We start from the raw sequence: 24,017 nt of genomic DNA, 5'->3' as shown, positions 1-24,017 counted from the left end.
GATGTGTCCATATTGGCATGTATTTTCTCTTGTTTAAGAACACAGGCAAGAATTGGAATACATGCAGTAAGATATACACGGAATGTGGCCAGCAGAGGGCAATAAATAAATCAAACCCATTTATTACCTCATGTGGGGCCTGTAATTGGGATAAGAAACATTTTAAAACCATGCTTTGCATATTTAAACAGCAAGTACACAAAACTGTATGAAAAAGGCTCATTTTTATTTAGCAAACTGAAGTACTGTTCAAAAGGAAAGTAGATTTGGTCATCAAAGGATAAATTAAGATAATTTACTACTTTTCTTGATGACAATACCAGGTGAAGATTTTGACTACAAGAATATTTAGTACTCTCACACATGGTTATAAATTTTTGTATTGGGAAAACCATCTACATATTTTGCTTCATGAGACTCATGCCCTTCTCCTAGGACACTGACTCTGTGGTACCCACTGTATATCAGGCAAGAAAGTATTTTCTGAATATTCATGAGTTAACATTAAATCCAAAATCTAGACAATATAGCAGAAGGTTGATTTAATCCTGGAACTACTGGATGAAGAGGATACTGAAGGCCATCACCACACAACACACCGCGACATACGGACTTTTTCGTTCACCTAGGGAAAGAAAAAAAATTGTGGTGAATGTGGCGCCAAATAATTAAAATATTAATAAAATGTTTACTTTTAGATAGCAAAATGTAGCCAACAAGAAAACGGGAACCAATCCAAGGAGAAAAATGCTTTTGGTAACTGGAAAGCAATTCCGGACATGCATTACATACATACATGTAATAATGTTTATAACACTGACTGACATGCTTCCTAGAATATAAGACCACAGTATCAAAAGGTAAACAATTCCTTGTAAGCAGTACTGTGGTAGGCAGATACAATTTTGACCATATAGTTAGAGGGTACAGTTACACATTGTTAGTATGCATGTACAGATTAAAAGATTCGATTTTACTTCCCCCACATCATCTATTTTTCCAGTCCTAAAGTCAGTATTGTGTCAAGGACTGGAAGAATGTGAAGTGATCTGCTGCGGTGACCCATGCTATCCATGTGCTTTGTTCTTTAAAAGACAATCCAACATATAAATCAACAATACAAGCTATTCAACCCAAAAAGCACAGAACATTTTAATACACAGAGAAAGTACTAGTTTAAATTATTTTATCTGATAGAGTAATAGTTTCATTTAAACCAAAGTTTTGATTAGAGAATTTTAGTGTATATGGCACTTTCATGTTGCAGTGCTAATGAAAAGGATTGACGTGCATTAGATCCATCCTCTGCTTCAATTAAGTTTGGGAAAAATGCAAAGCTATAGATTAGACCTGAAACAACGAATCGATAAAATCGATAATAATCGATAACGGGAATCGTTGTCGACGATTTCCGTTATTGATTAATCGAGTGATGGATTCGTCGTTGGAGCGCTCGGCTCCTTTCACTTACCTCCGCCAGCGTTCCCCCGTTTCTGCTGCAGAGCTCTGTAGTGTCAGTCTGCTTGAAGTTACGTAATGACGGATGTGACGCGCGTGAACGATGAAGATTTGAATAAAGTTTTGCGGTTGAACGTTGTAAGTGGAACGATTCGGTAGCGGAGGTACGTATGGAGAGAGAGAGAGAGGGGGAGAGAGAGAGAGAGAGGGGGAGAGAGAGAGAGAGAGGGGGAGAGAGAGAGAGAGAGGGAGAGAGAGAGAGAGAGAGAGGGGGAGAGAGAGAGAGAGAGAGAGGGGGAGAGAGAGAGAGAGAGAGAGAGAGAGAGAGAGAGAGAGAGAGAGAGAGGGGGAGAGAGAGAGAGAGAGAGAGAGAGAGGGGGAGAGAGAGAGAGAGAGAGAGAGAGAGAGAGAGAGAGAGAGAGAGAGAGAGAGAAAGAAAATATATATGATTGCCGGGTGGGAAACTGATGGGGCAGAGTGTGGGTGGGTGCAGGGCATTTCATTAAATTATTAAATATTTTTTTTTTTATCCGATTAATCGAAAAAATAATCGGCCAACTAATCGATTATTAAAATAATCGTTAGTTGCAGCCCTACTATAGATATTATAAGACAAATTTTTTTCTGAGCAAAGCCTCCGCTGAAGTGCCGGCAGCAACGGATGTTCTCTGCAACCACTGAGTAGATGTTCAAAGGGGACAAAGGGGACCTGTATCCTCCTCCCTGGCAGGTGAACATCTACGTGATGCGTGCAGACCTCTGCTGCTGCCGGCACGTTCACCGGGGCTTCTACGACAGAGCACTGGCGTGACATGACCTTCCAGTGCTCGGTATAGAAGCCCCAAAACTAACAGGCAGCAGAGGTTGTCTACGCGCATCGTGCAGACGTCCACTAGACACCAGGAAGTCTGAAGCATGGGGGACAAGTCTAGGAATGCAAGTCGGGGAGGGGGGGCAGAGTGGCATATTAGGGACGCAGAGCAGCGCATAGGGGGGTATAAGGCATTTCTGGGGGCTGATTGGCAAATAAAAGGAAATCATTTTTTCTCATTCGTAGTTTTTATTAAACATGTAAGAATAGCTTACACTAATAAATATTTACTAGTAAAACTTTTTTCCTATAGGGTAGTCTTATATTGAGGCTTTTTCTTTTTTCCGTAAATTAATATTCACATTTTGGGGGGTTGTCTTACAATCAGGGTCTTCTTATAATCGAGCAAATACGGTAGATAAAAGGTTTGACTTACAGTCTACAATCTAAAGAGAAAAATGTAAATAGTGGTACAGGAGAATAATATATTGTAGAAACTCATATTTAAGAGTCAAAGAGGTAAAGGCAATAAAAGCAGTCACACTCTTATTTCATTGGTACAAATGCATTAAGTTTAAGGATCAAAGATAAGCTAAGCTAGAAATGAAAGAAAAAATATGTATAAGAACAGGGGACGAGAACTGAAGAATTAGGAGTTACTAACGAATGAGATGGAGTGGTAATTATGAACAGAAAATATGCCATTTCGAATTACTGATGTGAATCCTGTGTAACAGTAAGTTACTGATGCAAATAATGTGCCAATTATGATAATACCCCAAATATTTTTTGTATCATTTAATTTTCTACTTGTCTGCTTACTAATTGTTACGATCTGTGTCTATCTCTGCCAACTACAAGAGAACTCATGGATTTCTTATACCAGAGAAAAGTGCAAGATCTAAAAATAAAGAATGTATAGGTCTTTATATGTTTACAATTCTATCAAAACTGAAATATACAGGGATGTATTTTGATTTTTTTTACTATCATTTAAGCAGTAGTAGAAATAAATAGTATCAGATTAAAAAGCAGAAAATCTGCACTTGGGCAATATGTACTAAAACCCCTCATCACAAAAATAAGGTAGACAAAAAGGAAATAGTAGTAGCAAATATTTTTTTATACATTAGATTCTGCAAACTCAAATGAACTTGAAACGCAAAAGGAATAACTTATTTTGCATCGATGAATGTCCAAGTGACACCTACCTATTCTTGCACATTTCCAAAAAATGCCGAGTAGTCTGCAATAAATTAAAAAGGTTTTATGTTGAACTTGTCAGATTAAATATGGAAACACTGAAAAGTCACTTGAAATATAATACTCTAGGTTTCATTATTTATTTAAAAAACCTAAGTAAGTTGCATACCAAGCAAAATAGGCTGGATTCAATGACATTTAAATGCAAGGTCAAAATGGACATTTTATCCAATGAAAAAATATTCTATAGATACAGCAGTCTTGATTTTATTGATACAAAGATGTAAGAATTTAAGGTTTCCCTTGTGATTCCTCGCAAAACTCATCTGCCAAACATAGATGTCTAAAGAACGCAGTGTAATTTCTTTTCTACTTTTGGGTGCTGGACAGAAGGTTGGTAACACAATGTTCTGAGTAGGGTGGAAAACAAATACTGTTGGGGACCAATTCTGGAGGTAAGTGCGGTACTACTCTGTCATCCAAAATGACAAGAATGGAGGGCTTGTAGTTCACAACATCATACGGCAGAACTATTGATCGCCACATTCAACACGAAGAGATGAAGCGAAGAACCTCCGAGTAGCTCGAATGGAGGCAAAGTAAGACGTCTCAAAATCATAGTTAAATCCCAAGGAGGTACAGGGTTCTGAACTTGAGGCCTATATCTGGCCAATGCAGACATGAAATGCCAGACCAGAGAGTGAGAGGTCAAATTGACGTCCAGAAAGCTTCTTGTTACCACTTGACGGTTCATATACGCTACAACAGTCCTGTTGGATCAATATTTCTTTGTAGATTATCAGTCTCTACCAAGCTAGAAAGGTCGTCCAGACTGCCAGGAGCTCTAGATAATTGATATGCATGCGAGATTCCTGAGACGGCCATGTGCCTTGAATGCAGGGATTTCCCATACATGCTGATTTATGATGAAGATTAAGCCACTACAGAAGAGAAGATCTTACATGTGCAGGAAATAAAACTTCGGGATAGAGGAGCCGCAAAGCCCTTCCATCCTACGAGAAGAAATGTTTGCAGCCATAGCATCTTCTATGGAATAATGGATCTCCTTGAGTTCACCCTGCTCATCTGACAAGAAGACTACATAAGATGGACCTTCATGCTCTGAGGCGAGACCCCAGCCTATGGACAAAATAGCTTGAAGCAGATGCTATGGTCATGGCTGGATAAGCAGGAATCTGATTCCTAAATTACTGAAAATTATTCTGAAGCATTAAAAAAAATCCCTGCCAGTATTCTCTTGGACCTGGCATGTTCCTTGTGCAAGAATCTTTTTATTCCAAGTACTTTGAGGAAGCTTTCCTAGAAAGACCCTGAAGAATCTAGAACTTGGCGTATGAGAAAACAAGCCGTTTAACCCCTTAACGACAAAGCCTGTACATGAACGGGCTAGAAATGCATTGTTTTCAATGGGTTTAGGGACCGCCCATTGTCCTTAAGGGGTTAAATGGTGCGCATGAAGTCACAATCCCGAGAAATGAAGCTCCTATCTGCACTAGGGCAGCAAAACACTGAAGGGGCAGTTGGGAGGTGATGGTTTTACCGATTTCCTACACTACCTGGAGGAGGAGGAACTACATCATACTTATTAGTGCTGTTGAGGATCACAAGGGAAAACTAGAATTGATAACTAAAAAAACCAAAACATTTTTCAATCTTATTCTATCAATACAAAAAAAAAGTAAAATAATTTGCTATAAATTATACTGAACATGTGAAAATCAAATACATATCTCTTGACTTACCCAGTTTTATTTTTGTCAAGTAGCTGTGGAAATATAGATCGGATGTATGCACAGGTACATATTAGCAGAAGAATGACTGTCAACAGACTCTGGAAGTTAAAAATGGCAGACTGAAAAGAGAAATAGAGGTGAAATGAATAGCAAGAATTGGATGTAACGTAGTGCAAGACATGTACTGGAAGACATTACCTTATTTAACATACCATTGGTCAAGAGGACACAAAAACATCAAACAGATCAATAAACACACAAAATGTATTCCATGTAGATAAAACATTCACTGCACTCTCTCTGATAGGTTTACCAAACATTTGTATATTCTGTCATTTTAGTTCTGACATTTAACATTTCTTGTAACGATGCATCTTATGCTGCATTTAGTATTAAATGTGCAACAACATATGCTGGTAACACCAACACTGTAAAGGACACACAAAGAGACAGGATGAGGCATTTATTTGTAAAAAAAAACCCAAAAAACAACAAAGGTTCTATCATATTCTGCTTTTCAATACAGCATCATTTAGGGTGAGCAATACCAGAAAGTGAAGCCCTGCTTATCATCCACCATGTCAATTTGGTTACTAAGATTACGTGATGCACATAATATGTTGGAACGTGGTACTGACAGTATATATACTTTGCAAAAACAGTCACTGGCAATCAAACTTTACTGAGATTGAAAATCATTGGTTTTCTTTTCTTTTTACAGTCAAAAGGAATCCTATAATTACAAGATACCACTTAGGATAACTCAGACCATATAGATAAAAATATTCAAACAAACTCACAGACACACAGAGAGCTAATACAACTGCTTGAAAATATATTCAACCCAGAAAAATGTTACAATTTCTCTAACCTCGTTTCCGAGAGAAAGAAGCAGAGCTTACTGCCAATTATCAATTTATAAAATTATTTTGTGGAATATAAAGAAACGACAGCAAGCAAAAACATCAGACTCTCTTATTCAAGAACACCAAAGTCTTTGCTACAGCAATCATTGGCGGCCATTAGATCAGAAGCTCAATGTTAACCACTATAAGTGGAAGAACATGCATGGTTTGCTTATGACTTGGATGGCAAGACCTTCCTTCACCTAAATGACCTACTAGTCTGAAAAACAGATACATCCATCCCATTTATATCATTTCAACTCGTATCATATTTTTTCTGTAATGCAACCCTTTTGCACGCGAGGACTGCCAACATGAATGTTTTGTGGTGTGGTGGTGGTGAGAGAGTAATAAGCAAAAGGGTAGATAAAAACTATTGTTACCTTCAAAAGAATACTGACATTCTAGACTATGTTGGATCATTTCTAGTAGGATTTTGCATCACTCTTGCATTGTAGAACGAGCTACTTCTGCATGTTAACATAATCAGCTAATCCCCTGTTTCACAACGGAGGTGGATATTCAGTACCATACCGACATGAGATTTAAGGGTTAACATGAGACAATTTAGAAAGCATGTAGGAGTCTAATCATGTTAATTTTGTCGTAATAAATAAAACAGGCACTTCAGCCATCATATGCACATAAACACGTTCTGCAGAATCAATAGCCCCCCCATGCATTTGTCCCTTTCCCCATCCTTCAGCACTGGCCCTGGTGAATGCCGCGTGCAGGGGTCCTGAGTGAGCATGTGCGGAAAGTCATCCCATTGATTTCAAAAGGTGTACTTTCATGCCAATGATTGAGAAGCTGCCAATCAGTAGCAAAAAGTATCAGAGAAAGAGGGCAGCCTTTGCGGCAGGAAAGTGCTTTATTTTGGCAGAATACATATTAAAGTACTCGGTCAATTAATATGCATTCTTTTATAGCAGAGGTGTCTAATATGTGGAACTAGTTAAAATGCCTGTTCAGAATTAGCTTTCTGTGAGGAAACAGCTAACGGTCTCAAATTAAATACATTCTGTAACCGTCCTGTGATTCACAGGCAGACTGTGCCATTAGAACACCTTTTTTTATCTGAATGGATTGGGGGAGGGGTGGTGGTGGATCACTTTCATTTTGACTTTGTTTGACCTCTTCAATGCTGCATGGGCAACTTAAAATTGAACTTAACCATTTGATATGCTCTGAAGACAAAACATCAGGTTTCCCTCAGGCACTGGTTGGAAGGACGTCAAAGCAACCGATACCACCGCGCTGCTGCCACAAGCATCCTTGCAGGTCATAACCTTGTGTCTTATCTGATTAAAATGAAATAAATATTTGGCTTGGATCTTTATGCCTGACCAGGATTGGCAGATGTACCTATCAACACCAAGTTAGACAAATTGCAAAGGAATGTATATACGTTGCTTAACAAAAGGGCTTTTCAGAATTTCTTTTTTTATTAAAGCATAACACAAAGCGTTACACGGCAAAGGGTTCATTGAGGCTGCTCAATTTGACAGATTACTATTCCAGGGGATTAAAGAGAAGAATTATACCTCCATTGCCATAGTACAGGGGCGTCCAACATGCGGCCTGCGAGACCTCGAGGTGCGGCCCGCGTAAGATCGGCAGCCAGGGCAACCGATCTTACGCGGGCCGCACCTCGAGCCCTGCTACTTACCTGTGGGTCTTTTGTACTGAACAGAGGAAGCGGAACCCAGCAGAGTTCACGTGACATCACATGACTCTGCTCCAGTCCTGCTTCCTCTGTTCAGTACCAGAGAACGCAGAGGGAGGCCGCGCCCCCTGCTGAAGTCTGTGAGCGGCATCGAGGAGCTGCAGTGCAGGTAAGGGGGTGGGGCGGGTGTTTGAATGAGTATATGAATGAATGAGTGTGTGTGTGATAGCATGGATGTGTAAGTGCTGGAACCTAGGCATGATGGGACTGTGATTGCTGTTAGCAATCACACTCCTATCATGCCAAGTCAGCCAGTACATGCTGAAACCGAGCTAGCTGCCCCCTTGTGTATTGATGCTGCCAGCAGTATGGGGTCTGCACATCACTTACAGCCACCCTGTACCAGCATGTACTGACTGACTTGGCATGATAGGAGTGTGATTGCTCACAGCAAGCACAGTCCCATCATCCCTAGGTACCAGCATTTACTGGTTGCCTGGGTATGATAGGAGTGTGATTGCTGTTAGCAATCACACTCCTATCATGTCAAGTCATATTGCTATTTTTTTTTGTCCAATTGTGGTGTGTTACCTACTTTTATTAAAAATGTGAGTTTTTATTATTATTTTTAAAGGTGGGGGGTCATTTTCGGTTTTGGCTAAGTGAACCGTGAATGTTTTGGTCCAGAATTTTCATTTTGGTGCATCCCTAGAATAAATAGAACTATTTCATTTTTAATTATCCTGAATTTGTAGTCACAACACTTTCTAGGCCCAGAAATCAGTAAAAAGTAAAGGTTTTGTGTCATTTACTTTATTTTAATCTGGATATTTTATTAAAGGCCATATTTTCTCACAGTGAAAAATAAGTGCGGCCCGCGCACATATACAATTCTGATGAAGTGGGCCACTGCAGAAAAAACTTGGACACCCCTGCCATAGTACAAGGGTGTTCAGGTTTTTTTTCTGCAGCGGGCCACTTCATCTGAAATGTACCGCATTGGCTCGGATATAGGCCGCACCCGCATATAGGCCGCACCCTAAAAGTTAGGTGCTTTTTTAATGAAAAAAGTTTCTGCCCCCCCGAGATATGCTGCCACTCTATCCCCCCCCGAGATATGCTGCCACTCTACCCCCCCCCCCCCCGAAATATGCTGCCACTCTGTCCCCCCCCACCAGACTTACCGGTGCAGACTCCACGGGGTCTTGCGGGGCCGGCGGGGGAAATCTACATATAACACGTATTCAACTTCCGGTGCTGGCACTTCCGCCGTGGGAAGTACTGGCAAGGAAGATTGTTAACGCAGACGTTCACCAGCAGCGGCGATGCGAGCAGAAACAACCTCCGCTGCCGGCACGTCTGCAAGATGTGCTTTAAAAATCTCCAGCAAGGGAGACTGTTAAAGCACATCGTGCTGCCGCTGAACGTCTGCGCTTGGACAATCTCCCGTGCCGGCACTCCCCCCCCCGTGGGAAGTGCTGGCAGGGGAGGCTGTCTGAGCACACCCGAGAGTAGGATACAGATCTGTATCCTAACCCTACTGTCTGCCCGGGCGTCGGGCGCTAGACCCCGAATATAGGCCGCACCCCCACTTTAAAGACTTAAAGTGGGGGGAAAAAAGTGAGGCCTATATTCGACCCAATACGGTATATGATGAGGGTGAGCAATACCAGAAAGTGAAGCCCTGCTTATCATCCACCATCCCAACAGGATATGACAGTGTTCTGTCTCCTAATTTCCACTATGTAGGGGGGGGATATGGGTTCTCCAAGTGCCCCTAATATTTAAGATATCTCATACTTTCTTCCCCCTTCGTCCCTCGCAACACCTTCCACTAGCACCAGCTAAATAAGAAGTACTAGATGTCTAAAAGGCCAACTTCCATCTTAGGGAGAGATACCGAGTTAATACAATATACGTTTCCCTGGCTAACAAGCTAATCTTCCGAAGCTGCTCACTTCCTGAGGCTTCAAATATTTTCTAGCATAACATATGTTATCTCTCATTTTTCCTATCACTCTTCTTCTAGCTTCTTTGCTCAACTCAGTCCACTTGAGATTGTAATGTTTGTGTTCAGGAAGTACCTACATTCTTATCATGAGAAAAGTCAGTGCAAAGCAACAGTCCAAGGTGTCAGTAGACGCAGTGTCTTCTGCCATAAAACCGTAACACGAAAACATTCCGATAATCTTTTCCCGTAGGATCCCACAATCTCAGCATCATTACATTGTTGGGTATAGCACAAAACCAATAACTACGTACCAACTTTTATATATAAAGTACACCTGCCAGTAATATAAGACAATAGTCAACCCCCCTCAAAAATTTTTTTTTTTACAAGCAGCTGAGATTAACCTGTAGGTCATTTTCTGACAACAAGAGATTCTTAAGGCAATACATGTACTTCCATTACTTCTGGGCACAGTTATATAACAAGACCAGTGTATCTGCTGACAATGAAATAGTTAATGTTTACTATATGTCCATGTTGCACAAGAATAAAGGAAGCTCAATGGAACCAGGATAGAATTTATTTGCCAGACAGGTAGTTCTGAAAGATTTTCACTGCTTGCAATCAAGCAGGAATTCAGTGTCTATACATATAGGCTCTGGCGATGAGGGCAGCGTAGTGACTTTTTATAGACATTCAATATACCGATCAAGAAGACAGCATGAAACGCCTGCTTAACACATCTAATAACTAAAAGTTACGTACAGCTGTAAGATTAGATTTCCTTTAATAAAGCCTATCAGGACAAAAGAGATATCTGCTGTATGTCAGTTCTACAGATCTGATATCAGCAGTTGACAAACTTGCGGATAAGACCCGCACAAACAGGTCTGTAAGCCTGCTTGATGTTTATTAGGAACAAGAAATATACACCCATAGCGGGAAATACAAAATAGCACAATATGTTAGGAGCCCACCAAGATTGTTGTATGACTGTGTATATGTAGAATGAATTCCGCCCTTTAGAACGATATGCAAAATAGACTCCACCGTGGATTAAAAACTGGACACACTAGCAAAAATTATTATTTTTTTAATTTTCAGACCTCATGCTGGAGCGGGAAAGGAAAGAAGATATTCTGTTGTTTTACATTCCCTGAATGGGTCAACAACAGATGTACAAGCTAGCATTGTGCATCTTGTCATCACGACCAATTAAACAACTGAAAGATGACATGGACCAAGTATTTATGGTACCTCTGGGCAACAACTTCCACGGTGAACAGAAAAAGAAAAAAAATGAAAAGGAGTGCCAAGGGAAACCTGACCATGTTAATGGATTTAGAGGTCTTCAGGTTAGAGAGTATGCATTTTCCAACAACAATATTTTGCCTACAAAGAGTAATTGGAAAAGTCACTGGTGGTAGAATACATTCCAAAGTCTGTGACTTACACTGAACGGGATTTAAATTGAGTCCTAAAATAAAAGTCAAACAAATAACAGAAGGTTTTGATCAGAAAATAGATATGGGAGGAAACGTGTCAGTTCAGGTACATAAAACTATTTGTATTAACGTATTTACCATATAGATTGTATCAGAATAACAACACATTAATTCAAGCTATTATAGAGTTAAAGAATTAACCAAAACGCATTCTTCTTTTCCATCGGAAAAAGGACGCAATTAGTGCCCAGTGAACTGAACGTTACTCTTCTGCGGAATTACTTTCACCAATATCCAGCTACAACACAAATATATAGTCCATGTTATAATTGGAAAGAGAGAATTCTTACCTGGGAATTCCTTTTCCTTGTCCATTTCCAGGTGGCACATGAGAAGTAGGCTCCGCCTACCAGGTAGGGCAGGAAACACTATAAAAAAAGGACACCTCCCCCTTCCTCCCCAGTGTGGTTAAAAAGAAAGACTCAGACAAATAATAGCAAAAACCAATAGATTTTAATGGGCGGGGAAAAAGTGTGCCACCTGGAAATGGACAAGGAAAAGGAATTCCCAGGTAAGAATTCTCTCTTTCCCTTGCCATTCCAGGTGGCACATGAGAAGAATTAGCAAGATAGGGAGGGAAGGATTCCAGTCTGAAGGACACGACGACCAAATTGAGACTCGTCTGAGAGATGAAGGTTCAGCCTGTAGTGCCTTACGAACGTATGAATCGACCTCCAGGTCGCTGCCTTGCAAATGAGAGACGGAGACACCCCGGAGAGTTCGGCCCAGGAAGTTGAGACGGATCTGGTCGAGTGAGCCTTCAGGCCGGAGGGAGGTACTCTTTCCGCGGAGACGTAACATAAAGCGATAGCGTCCTTAAGCCAGCGGCTCACGGAAGCCCTGGATACTGACCTGCCCTTGCGGGGCCCCGCAAAGGACAGAAAGAGAGAATCGGATTTCTTCCAGGCCGACGTACGTGAGAGATATGACAGGATACATCTCCGCAGGTCTAGCGAATGGAGTTCCAGTTCTTTGGGATTCTTGGGATCCGGACAGAGTGTAGGTAGGACGATCTCCTGATCCGCATGGAAAGGGGAGACCACTTTAGGGAGAAACTCTGGAGGCAAACGAAGGATAATGCAGTCCGGCAGAATCCTGAGAAAAGGTTCAACTCTGGAGAGAGCCTGGATTTCGCTCACCCTCCTAGCGGAAGTGAGGGCTACGAGGAGGACAACCTTGTAGGTGAGCAGCTTAAGAGAGGTATCTACTAGAGGCTCAAATGGAGACAAGGTGAGTTGATGCAATACGAGATTAAGGTCCCAAGGAGGGACCGACGGCCGGATCCTAGGGCGAAGTCTACACATTCCCTTAGAAAATCTGGAGATCCACGGATGAGAAGCCAGATTGAAATCCAAGAAGTTACTCAGTGCTGAGATCTGGACCTTGATAGTAGCAGGTTGAAATCCTTTATCAAAGCCATCTTGAAAAAAGTGCAGCACCTCGCGGATAGATGGAGTGGATACTTCATGCACATTGCACCAGGCGATGAATGTCTCCCAAACCTTTTGGTACTTGGTGGCCGTAGAAATTTTGCGGCTGGAGAGAATGGTGTTCACCACAGATGCAGCTAATCCTTTGGAGGACAAGATCTCCCTTTCAGAAGCCATGCAGAGAGGTTGAATCGGAATGGATCTGGGTGGAGAACAGGACCTTGAATGAGAAGATCCTTCACCTGAGGAAGAAGCAAAGGTTCGTCTATGGACAAGGTGGTAAGGTCCGAGAACCAGATCCTGCGAGGCCAGAAAGGAACAACCAGGATGACTTTTTGAGGGTTTCCCCGAATTTTCCGGAGTACTCTGGAGATAAGGGGAAGCGGAGGAAAAACGTATGCGAGGTCGAAATCCCAGGTCTGCGAGAGTGCTTCCAGTGCTCGGGGATGACCGACTGGTGAAAGGGAAAAAAACTCCTTTACCTGAGCGTTCAGGTGCGTGGCCATCAGGTCTATCTGAGGAGTGCCCCATTTCCTTGTTATGAGGGCGAAGACTTTTTTGTTTAAGGACCATTCTCCTGGAGGTACTGATTTCCTGCTGAGGTAATCCGCCTCCTGATTCAGAGACCCCTTGATATGAACCGCAGAGAGTGTGCAGAGATTGAACTCCGCCCATCTGCAGATCTGAGCAGTCAGGGTCTGCAGGCGTCTGCTTCTGGTGCCACCTTGTTTGGAAAGGTAGGCCACCACGGTGATGTTGTCTGAAAGGATCCTGATGGACTTGTGCCGCAGGATTGAAGACCAGAACCTGAGAGCCCTCCAGACCGCCAGTAGTTCTAGAAAATTGATGTGTAGGCTTGATTCTTGGGGAGACCAGGATCCCTGGGCAAAATGGCTTCCCATGACGGCACCCCAGCCTGTCAAACTGGCGTCGGTGGAGATTACCACCCAATCTCTCGTCTGCCAAGGGAGACCCTGCGAAAGATTCTTGGTTGACAGCCACCAACGGAGTGACTCCCGAACGAGGGGAGAAAGCCGGACCTTCTTGTGTAGGGATGTCTGGGAGCGATCCCAGTGATCCAGTAAAAATTGTTGAAGGGGTCTTGCGTGAGCCAGTGCCCAGGGAACCGCCGGGATGGAGGAAGTCATGAGACCGAGCAAGGACATGACGGATCTGAGGGACACTGACTTGTACTGCAGGACTATATGTGAGAATTCCCGTAACCTTAGGATCTTGTCCTGCGGGAGAAACGTCTTCTGTACTTCTGAATCGAGGATCATTCCCAGAAAAGACCGACGTCTGTTTGGCAGAAACTTTGACTTTAGGGGGTTCACTAACCATCCCAGTTTGTGGAGCGTCCTGAGGGAAAATTCTAGATGAGATTGGAGCATTGATGCCGAAGCTGCTATCAGGAGCCAATCGTCCAGGTATGGGACCACCTTTATGCCTCTTTGCCTCAGGAAGGCCACGACGACTGACATGAGTTTTGTGAAGATTCGTGGTGCTGAAGCAATCCCAAAGGGAAGCGCCCGAAACTGAAGATGCCGAATCCCTTGAGGTAGTGGAACGGCCAGACGGAGGAATCTTTGGTGGTCTTCTCTGATGAGGACATGTAGATAGGCGTCTCGCAGGTCTATAGTGACCATGAAGTCCCCCGATGAAACAACCTCCGTGGCGGACTTCAGGGATTCCATCCGGAACCTGTTGTATCTGATGCAGGCATATACCAACTGTAGATTGATTATTAGTCTGAATTTCCCGGATGGTTTTGGTACGACAAAGACGTGGGAATAAGTTCCCTCTCCTATTTCTTGAAGAGGCACCGGGACCAGAGCCCTTTCGTGAATAAGGTTGTTGAGTGTGGAGAAGAATCCCGCTCTTTTCCAAGGATCTGTGGGAGGCATGGACAGCAGGAATCGCTGGGCAGGTAGGTGAGTAAACTCCGGAGCATAGCCTTGATTGATGATGCGAAGAACCCAGGGGTCTGAGGTGATCTCTTCCCAGGCATGCAGGAAACCGGATAGCCTGCCCCCTACCTGAAACCTGCTGGCGTCAAAACTTCCCTGATTTGCCGTCCCTGCCTCTGCCTCTTCCTCTCTGGAATCTGCCTCTCGCGTAGGGTTTACCCCGAAAGGACTGGTACTCTTGATAGGATGTTGAGGGCCTGTAGGACTCCCTGTCTCTTGGAGCTCTGAAATAATTGGACCTGAAACGCGGTGGTCCCTTCCTCTGAGGTAACCAGTGCTTATCACCCGTGGTGGATTCTAGAATCGTGTCAAGGTCGCTGCCGAAGAGGTGGTTCCCCTGGAACGGAATGCTGCACAGCTTGTGTTTGGAGGCGTTATCTGCAGACCACGACTTGAGCCAGAGCGCTCGTCTAGAAACCGCAGAAAGTGCCGTAGCTTTAGCAGATGTACGGACAGATTCAATGGAAGCATCGGAGATGAAGTCAATAGCTAGGCAGGTGTCGGACAAGTTTCTTGCGACCTGCTCAGACCCTGGGATAGCTGCAAGATCTTCTACCGCTTGTTGGAGCCAGATCTTAATGGCTCTAGAAGTTGACGCTATTGCAATGGCTGGACGAAAGTTCGCCGCTGCTGCCTCAAAAGCCCTCTTGGCGGCATTCTCAGCCCGCCGGTCCATGGGGTCTTTGAAGTGGGACGCGTCCTCCATCGGAATGGCTGTTTTCTTCGTAGCCTTGGCTACTGCGGTGTCTACTTTCGGGACTTCCCAGGCCTCAGAATTCTTGCCATCAAAGGGAAACAGCTTTTTGGTTCTGGAAGACGTGAAGAATCTCCGGTCCGGATATTTCCACTGCTCCGTGATTATGGCCGAAAGCGAGTCGTGAACTGGAAAGGTCTGCGGCTTCCTAGAGTGACCCTGAAAAGGATCCGGTTTTGAAACTGGTATATCATCCTGTAGATTTAGAGTAGATCTGACTGCAGAGATTAGCTTCCCTGTTTCTTCGACTGGGAAGAAAAAGGTTTCTTCTTTAACTTCCCCCTCCTCATCCGAAGACTGGGGGTCATTAGACTTGTAGTCGTATTCAGAAAAGGGTGCCGAATAATCTTCCAGGGTATCTGGTAGAACATTTGGAGGACCCTGCTGGAAAAGATGATGCTGAGACACCGGCCCCTGAGCGGAGCTTGCCATGGCACGAAAACAGTCAAAGGTGGACTGCAGCTCCCCCTTCAACCAGGAGGTAAATTCTGAATTGGAAACATCTTTAGGCCGAGAGCAGGAGCTGCACATTTTGGCCGTAGGATCGTGTAGGGTCTTTTTACAGGATGAGCAGGCTTTATGTTTCGTCTTCCCCACAGACTTCCTATGTGGGGAGGCCTCAGAAGGAATGTCTGGATTTTTGTCTGACATAACTGAGGAGAAAACACAAAATTTATAACATCAGAAAGCAATGGAATAGGCCATAGAAATCTCTCTCTAAACTAGGAGAGAAAACACCTACTTGAAAAGGCAATATACAGTCCTCAGGCACAGGCAGGCAAAAAAAAAAAAAAAAAGAGGAGTAAAAAATCCAATAATACAGTACAGGTCGAAGAGCATGGAAAGATCTTACCCATTCTGGCGTTTTTATAGAGGCATTTAGGCGCCAAGGTCCGGAAACCGTCACATCCGGAAATTCCTCGTCAATTGACCTCTCGTGACCCCGGACGGAAGCCGGAGTAATTGCAGAGAGGAGATAATAAAACCGGGTGCCGAGAGATCGGCACTGCCGGCTTAAAGAAAACTGCTCGCGCCGGAGCGCTCTCCTGCCGCCGCACGCTGAGGATTCCCCCTCCCCGGGACGGAGAGAACCGGAGCCCGGGGATGTACGTCCCAGTGAGCCCCCTGGGCTGTGGGCAGCGTATAACGAGGACTGAGCCTCGTGTTACCGCGATTACCGCGGAGTTTACAGCCTCCGAGGCTGCCGCATCACCCTGGATCCACCGGGACCACTACCGGGTGTCGGGAGAGAGGACGCCCCCCCGGGGCTCCAAGAAAACAAAAAAAGAGGTAAGCTTCAGCCTAACCGCTACCTGAGTAGGGCAGGAAACAACACTGGGGAGGAAGGGGGAGGTGTCCTTTTTTTATAGTGTTTCCTGCCCTACCTGGTAGGCGGAGCCTACTTCTCATGTGCCACCTGGAATGGCAAGGGAAAACAAAATATAGTAAATAAGTCATTTACAGGATGCTATGTGTGTAACAGCAAGGCCAACTACATCCAGGCCCTGGCTGGGAGAGTCATTTGCTGTAAGCATGTAATTTTGTGACAAGTTTAATGGGCTCAATAAATCCCAGGGGCCAGGTCTCCTAGAAACCACTCCCTGGCACCCAAGGTTTTGCAGCAAAAGGGGGTAAAAACTGGCTAGGGCTGCCATTGTGAATCCAGCACCCTATGCTTTCCTGCACAGATAGGCAGCGGCGGGGCAGGTCTCTATGAGGTGTGTGTGGGGGAGAGTAGTGTATGCTTGTGTATATTTATAGTGCTGGAGTCAGTGTGTGCGCATGTGTGTGTATACAATATGTATAGTACCAGAGTCAGTGGATAGTGTTAGTATGTCTACTGTATTGCAGTGCCAGATTGAGTGTGCGCATGTGCATAACATTAGCGTGTATGGTGTTGTGTATGTGACAGTATGAGATTAACATGTCAGCAAACAGTGTGTGTATTAGTGTTAACATGTGTACATGAGCATAGAATGTTGTTAGTGTGTGTGTGTGTTAATGTACAGTGTTAGTGTTTGTGAGCATAAGATGTTAGCATGTGTGTGTTACTGTATGGTGTTAGTGTAAGAATAATGGTTAAACTTGAGTTTTGTTATGAAGGCGTTAACTGTACCTTACAAAGCGCTGCAGCACCGAAGAAAGGTGTGATGTTGTATTGATCAATAGACATCCTTTTACTGCCTATCATGGTTAATATATGAAAATAAGAACATGACTGAGGAAGAAAAAACTTGGCTCCAAAATTTTTTGGCTCCTAGATCCAAAACAAATTTGTCGATCCCTGCTTTAATCTGCGTTCTTTGTCGGCGAGGCTGCATAGGATACTAGAGTATCCCTTCCATGCTTTCAATTTGTACTCATACAGACTGGGGAAATATGTAAAAGAGTATAACCACATATAAACATTGCCATATTTAATCTTAAACAGATATGCTCAAATACATGTATACATCTACTGAAATGAATAAAAGCATACATTATAGCTCAATTCAACAATCCCAGCACACATTATACGATAGGTAACCATATACAGATGTCAGGTTGCACAACGCAGACACTGTTTTAATTAAAAACATCCCCGATATATTAAGAATTGCATAAACTTCTGTTAAATGACGCAATATTGTTTGTTTGTTTTTTTTTAAGTTTCGTTTAGTCACCGCTTTCCCATCCTAGAACGCAAGCCGACAGTGCTGTGCAGAATATTTATTAATCATCAGAATGGTTGGAAATGTATGAACATATTCCGACGCTCCAGGTTTACACAAAGCTGCTTACTATACCTCACGTTACCCCCATGCTACCCTTATTATCCAATCGATTAGAAGTCTGTTCTCCATTTTTTTTTTTTTTCTGATGAACCTTTAACCTCCTGTTCTGTTCTCAATTCATGCCATGGCATATATAATGTTCCGGTTTCTGTGCTAAATTAACCCTTTGTCCCTTGGTATCCAGTATGGGAATTTCTGAGCTATTTGGCATCATCCCACCCGCCATGTTCAACTGAACTAGTCCAAATCTTTCCATTCTGTCTTTTCACCACCCGTTTCTTTTAATTCTAGGGAGATTTCTCTTGGTCCCCAAAATCCATGTACAGCACTCCCTCTACCTTTCTCCATACCGAATTGCCTCTAGATTCGAAGCTTGTTAGGAGGGCCCTCTTTACCTATAGTTTGTCTAATTTCATCAATTCTAATTTTGGCATAAAAAGCACCGTGTAACTTGTTGGCTTTATATAAATAAAATATAATCATTTTGCTTTTCAGTCAGTATAATTGTTTTGGGGACATTTAGCTGAGGGCTCGAAGAAGCCTAGGCTCCAGGTCACTGTGGCAACTTTCTGGGGGTTAGGGTGTCACCTGCTGTTCATGTGTACAACAGACTACTCTATACAGAGAGAGCGTTATCAGCAGGGTCGTGTAGCATCACACGATGCACAGAGGTAGTGCAGCAGCTTCTGGCTCCCAAATATGCAGGTAACACGACTAGCCTTGATTTAGTTTCAGTTCAAAAAAAGGTCAAAAATGCGGCAGAAGGCGACAAAACTTATTTATTATGAATTAAAGATGAATTAAAGATGGCTGGTCTCCTGGCATATACATATGCTTCTAATATATACAGTAAATTTGTATACCCGCCATTTACTAAAGCAGGGGTTGGCGGTAGTAGCTATTTCTCCATGAACTCGCAGTATTAAGGGAAATCCTTTGTAAAAGTTATTTGAATACTTTAATGCCATCTGCTTCAGATAAATGTAAGTGCATAACAAGAATCAGCAAACTACCATGGTCAGGGGAAAAAGAGCCAACACAATGGAAGGCACGGGGTTAGCTTGCAGATCTTAGGACATCTGGCAGATATTTCACTTTTTTGCAGTTTTTACCACCACATCCTCCCCATGCTTCCTGCTTTCATGGGACTTCAAATAGCAATAAAAAAGGTAAACACATTTGAAATTGCAGAAGGGGGCTATTTACACACACTGTAAGATTACTGCTCCTTGCTGTAAGTGGCATGCAATGCCTTGTTCAAAATAAATGGGATAACAGGCCCCCAGGCAAGTGCTTTGATGATAATAACTTCATTTTACATGATCTAATACAGCACCAGATGCTAGCATTACCAAATGGTAGCTCTCCAGCTGTTGGGTGAACTACAACTCCCACAATCCTCTATTTGCTTTGGAATAACCAAAGCCAAACTCTAGTGGTTTAAAGGGGCACTTGCGTGCATAGGACTGCTTTATGTGGTACATTTTGCACAATCCTATGTGCATTTGCCCCTTTCCAGGAGATGAGTTCACCCCTCAACATGATATACTTGCAGGAGTGTGTTCAGGCTCCAGGGCACGTGTGTAGAAAGTGCTGCCACTAACCTCAAAGTGAGCACTTTCCCACCACGAACAAGCAACCAATCAGTGGCAAGCAACCAATCAGTGGCAAGCAACCAATCAGTGGCAAGCAACCAATCAGTGGCAAGCAACCAATCAGTGGCAAGCAACTAATCAGTGGGATAATGAACAAAGAGGGCAGCTGATGTTGAAGGACTGCAACTTGTGTGCCAGGTGAATGACTTTTTTATGTTCCTTTTAGAAAAATGGATATTAAAGTGCTGAGGGAGTACTTTAATAATGTGCCTTTAACAATAACTGAATAGTGGCTACGAATGATATAGAAGAGAGCATAAGATGCAAATGCCAATATAAGACACCACAAGTCACCAGAGAAGATGTATATCCACTGTCTGAGTAAGATATGGCAAATATAAATGATATATTAGGAGCTATACACAGACAGATGTATAAACTTCCAAGATGTGTGCAGGTCCAGTATATTGAGCCATGTCATAGCTGAAGGATAAAATATACATGCAAATCGTGTATACTCATTTGGGATTTTACTATTTTAGCAGCAGGGTACTATAAAGCTTTTAAATCCAATGGGAGGGCAACAGGGAGATCACCTGCCATGATGCTCAGTCAGCATCATAAAAAATGAAATAAACCATTAACAGGATATAAATATTTCCTTCTTTTTTTTAATGCAGCCAGCAGTTTTCAGTTCCACTGTCCAGGATTCCCATCTGTGCAGATTTTCAGGATATCCTCAATAAAGACACAATCAACACTAATCAATGAGTATTTCTGTATTTTGATGGATTCACCTGTACATAATTCAGGATATCCTGAAAACATGCTCCGTTGTGTGTCTATGTGGAACTTCAGCATACATTTAGTTGTTCACGCCAAGCAAAACCTTGGTGCAAGACTCTATTCGGCGATGCTTTATCATTATTAGCTGTACAAGGACAAAATGAGAACATTCCTTTTATATTTGAATGTTTACTTTCAACATATAAGTATCACACATTCAGCCTGCGTTCTATACACAGTACCTTCATTGCACGAAAGCTCTTTTCCACAACTAGTTTCTTAATAGATAGATAATCATTAAATAAACAGCAAAAAAACCAATACCACATAATATAAAAGAAAAACTACTTGAGGCCAATAAACATGAATACATTAACAGGACACCCCAGCCATCATATGCACTTTAATGCACGATAGCCGAGCAATCTCTTTAATTTCTCGTGGCTCTTGGTGAAGAGACCGCTGGGGCCCCCAAAACTTTTTTTCACATTACATCTTTTTCAGTGGTGGCTCTTCATAATCTAAAGTGAAGTCAGTGAAATAAAACTGCAACTTTAATTAAAACTACCAACCCTTTGGGGCCTATTAACCTTATGTCACTATACATCATGAAGGGTCAACCCCAGCTGTAGGTGGAGCTTGACTGACCCTATATAAAGTATTGTTAAATCAGTGAGACTTCTTCAAAGTCCACTCTCCCAGTGAATTATACATTATGCAGGACCAACACAGCTCTTCTTGCTTGAGAAACCTGTCAACGAGGGAGATGAAACCACATCTCTCCATTTAGTAAACACCTCATTTGTAACTACACCCCAGACTGAGTACATGAGGCATGTAGCAAACAGACCTAACACTTAATCCATAAGTGATCTGTTTTACAGTTGGAATGCTAGCTTGCTTGGCATGTAAACAAGATTGATCATAGGCAGTGGGGAGGGAATACAATGACATGCAAGTCAATTCACGTACACTACAGTTCAAAAGTTTGGGATCACTAAGAGATGTTTTTATTTTATTTTTTTTTTTAAAGAAAGTGACCCCAAACTTTTGAAACAACTGCATAGACTGGGCCCAATTCTTTATAAATTAATGATTACGTTAACAACAAGAAGGCTTAATTATTTGCTGTTTTGGATCATAACACTCGTAACTACCTAAATGTCAGCGAGGGCTTTCCTGGCACTTATTGGCTACTGCAAGCAGCCAATCAATGGCACAAATCATCTAGCAGAGCAGCTGCAGAGCTGCAATTTTTACCTCATACTTCAGGTTTTTTCACGTTGATAGAAACTAATCAGAGTATGTTAACATGTACTCTTCTTTAAGTATCGGTTGTAGACCGCCTGACAGTAATAAGATCACAAGCTGGCATTGCCATGTATATCGTAATCATGACACGTATACACGATTTACAAACCGCACGAGGAAAATAAACGTGACTCTCTGCTGTTATAAACATAATCCCATATGAACTTTCTTCCAATACCGAAAACTTTAACAGCTATGCACTCGTATTACGCATCATCAACCAAGGCAACGAACCCACCGAATACCCAACCCGATTTTAAACACAGCACTCTGCAGGTTTCTTCCCACATAATACAATCAACTCACCATAGTGCTCTCCTCTCAGCCACATCACACTTCCCGGGACGTCGCTGCCAAAAACGTCACATCCGCCACGTCTGATTGGTAGATTAGCTGCTCTTGGGAGACTGGGAGACCGAGTCCAGTCCTGAACCTGCCGCCAGTTGCTAGGTGGTGTGATGTCACGCAGCCAGTTAGGATTTCTGATTGGCTGCACGGGATAGCCCCCGCTGCAGCTTGGCCGTGCTGGGGGTGCCGGGAACAAGGAACAAGTTGCAACAAGTTACGTTTTCCAGTGAGGTAAGCAGAGCGACGGTCAGTGTATCCCACATGTAAAGGCGCACGAATTAACCAATAAAACACGCATTAATCACCGATTAAGGGTTACCAAAATAACAGCCAGGCGGGGCAGCACGCTTGTTACTGGGAACAACCACGACCAGTCAGTATGAATAACATGACGTTTTTATAGCGCCAGCTTATTCCGTAGCGTTGTTATAATAGAGGAGAGTAAAAATATTTAACAAATTGATACATAAAGAGAAGTGGGCCGTTTGAGCTTACAATCTATTGAATAAAGCTGAGGATGGTATAAAGGGAGCTGCCACCTGCCTGACTTCTGGTGTAATAAAAATAATATCACTGCCTGCAGCTTGTGTTTTACAGTCAGATCAGTAAATGTATGAATGATTTCTGTAATGAAAACCTTGCTTTACTTTGCGTATGTCCCTGATGTTCCCGCAGCTTTCCTCTAAGATACATCATTTGGTTACCAGGCAGCAGGGCCAAGCGAAGTGATTAAACAACTGTAAATAAATGGCCTGTAGAGAGTAAACCCAAAGGGAAACACGCGCAAGGGGGAAGCCGCCGAGTGCTCATCAAGTATCTGTGTTCAGGGAGATTCCAGTCGCATAGCTGCCAACACCTCCAAATATCTGGGACAGTCCTAACAAAACGGGTTTATATCCCGCCTATTAGCTGTACCTGCAAATTCCCCATTTATTGGGGCGTGTGGCAGCTTAACATGCACAGGCCTGTAACTGGGTGCTGTGTGTGCTGGAAAAGCAAAGGAGGAGAGGCATTCATTGGGCAATATGCATTGTGGGCACCGGTGTGTCTGTGTGGCACATGGCAACGTCAATCATTTTTTCCCGTATGCTCTATGTGTTTTGGGGTGAAGACATAGGTCATTTTTTCCATATAATTTTGCATGTTGATGACAGGTGCTGCCCTGCAGTATACAGAAGCATGTGCCGCATGATCTCCTTCTGTTTATACATCCCACATTCTGCAGGGCTACACTTTACGTATGCCTGTTAGCAACATGTGAAATTGTGTGTCTGGGAATAAAAGCCTGAAACTCATGCTGTTAAAGGGACACTCCAGCCACCAAATGATAACCGAGAGGTCTCCATTGTGTCCGTTCTGCATGATCTCCCCAGGGGCATTTGCCTTTGCCTCTCTAGCTATTTTCCGTGAAGGAGATGTGTTTTCCAGCGATGCGTCACAACATGGCGCTTGATATACTGTACTTATTGCCTGTGAGCTTATATGTATTTGTTTAATCACTTGACATAACTACATATATAATTTGTTCATTGTTTTAGCTGATCTTTTGAATGTTCTAATTAAAGGGACAGTGTGACATCCGGTAAGCACCGGGACTGGCTCATTGGAAGCTGCAGGCAGGGGTCTGTTCAGACTCCCATGCGCATGCTGCCAAAGCGCTTCCATTTATTTAAATGGGAGAACTTTCCTGCCCCTGAAAAGCTGCTTCAAGCAGCCAATCAGTGGCTAGAATCGTTGGACCTCAGAGGAGGAGAGGAGCTGCAGAGCAGGTAAATGTAGCAGCACAGACCTCAAATGCA

At 43.0% G+C, this 24,017-nt stretch overlaps 2 protein-coding genes across 3 annotated transcripts in view; one reads left to right on the top strand and one right to left on the bottom strand.

Moving 5' to 3' along the window:
• Positions 1-205: 205 nt before the first annotated feature.
• TMEM167A (transmembrane protein 167A) lies at positions 206-22,261 on the bottom strand. Its single transcript, XM_053475252.1, has 4 exons — positions 22,177-22,261; positions 5,236-5,345; positions 3,481-3,515; positions 206-625 (listed from the first exon to the last, which is right to left on the bottom strand). The coding sequence occupies exons 1-4, from the start codon at positions 22,177-22,179 to the stop codon at positions 555-557; spliced, it is 219 nt and encodes a 72-aa protein (XP_053331227.1). The 5' UTR covers positions 22,180-22,261; the 3' UTR covers positions 206-554.
• A 9-nt stretch (positions 22,262-22,270) lies between these two features.
• XRCC4 (X-ray repair cross complementing 4) overlaps positions 22,271-24,017 on the top strand; it is a 139,619-nt gene continuing 137,872 nt past the window's right edge. The window contains exon 1 of one of the 2 annotated variants that reach the window (XM_053475216.1): positions 22,271-22,449. The gene's annotated coding sequence lies outside the window, so the exon portion shown is untranslated. The remainder of the gene's footprint in view (positions 22,450-24,017) is intronic. The other variant, XM_053475200.1, reaches the window with a different exon arrangement.

Source organism: Spea bombifrons, chromosome 1 (genome assembly GCF_027358695.1).
Source record: "Spea bombifrons isolate aSpeBom1 chromosome 1, aSpeBom1.2.pri, whole genome shotgun sequence".
Taxonomy (NCBI): domain Eukaryota; kingdom Metazoa; phylum Chordata; class Amphibia; order Anura; family Pelobatidae; genus Spea; species Spea bombifrons.
This window is presented reverse-complemented; position numbering and strand designations above follow the sequence as displayed.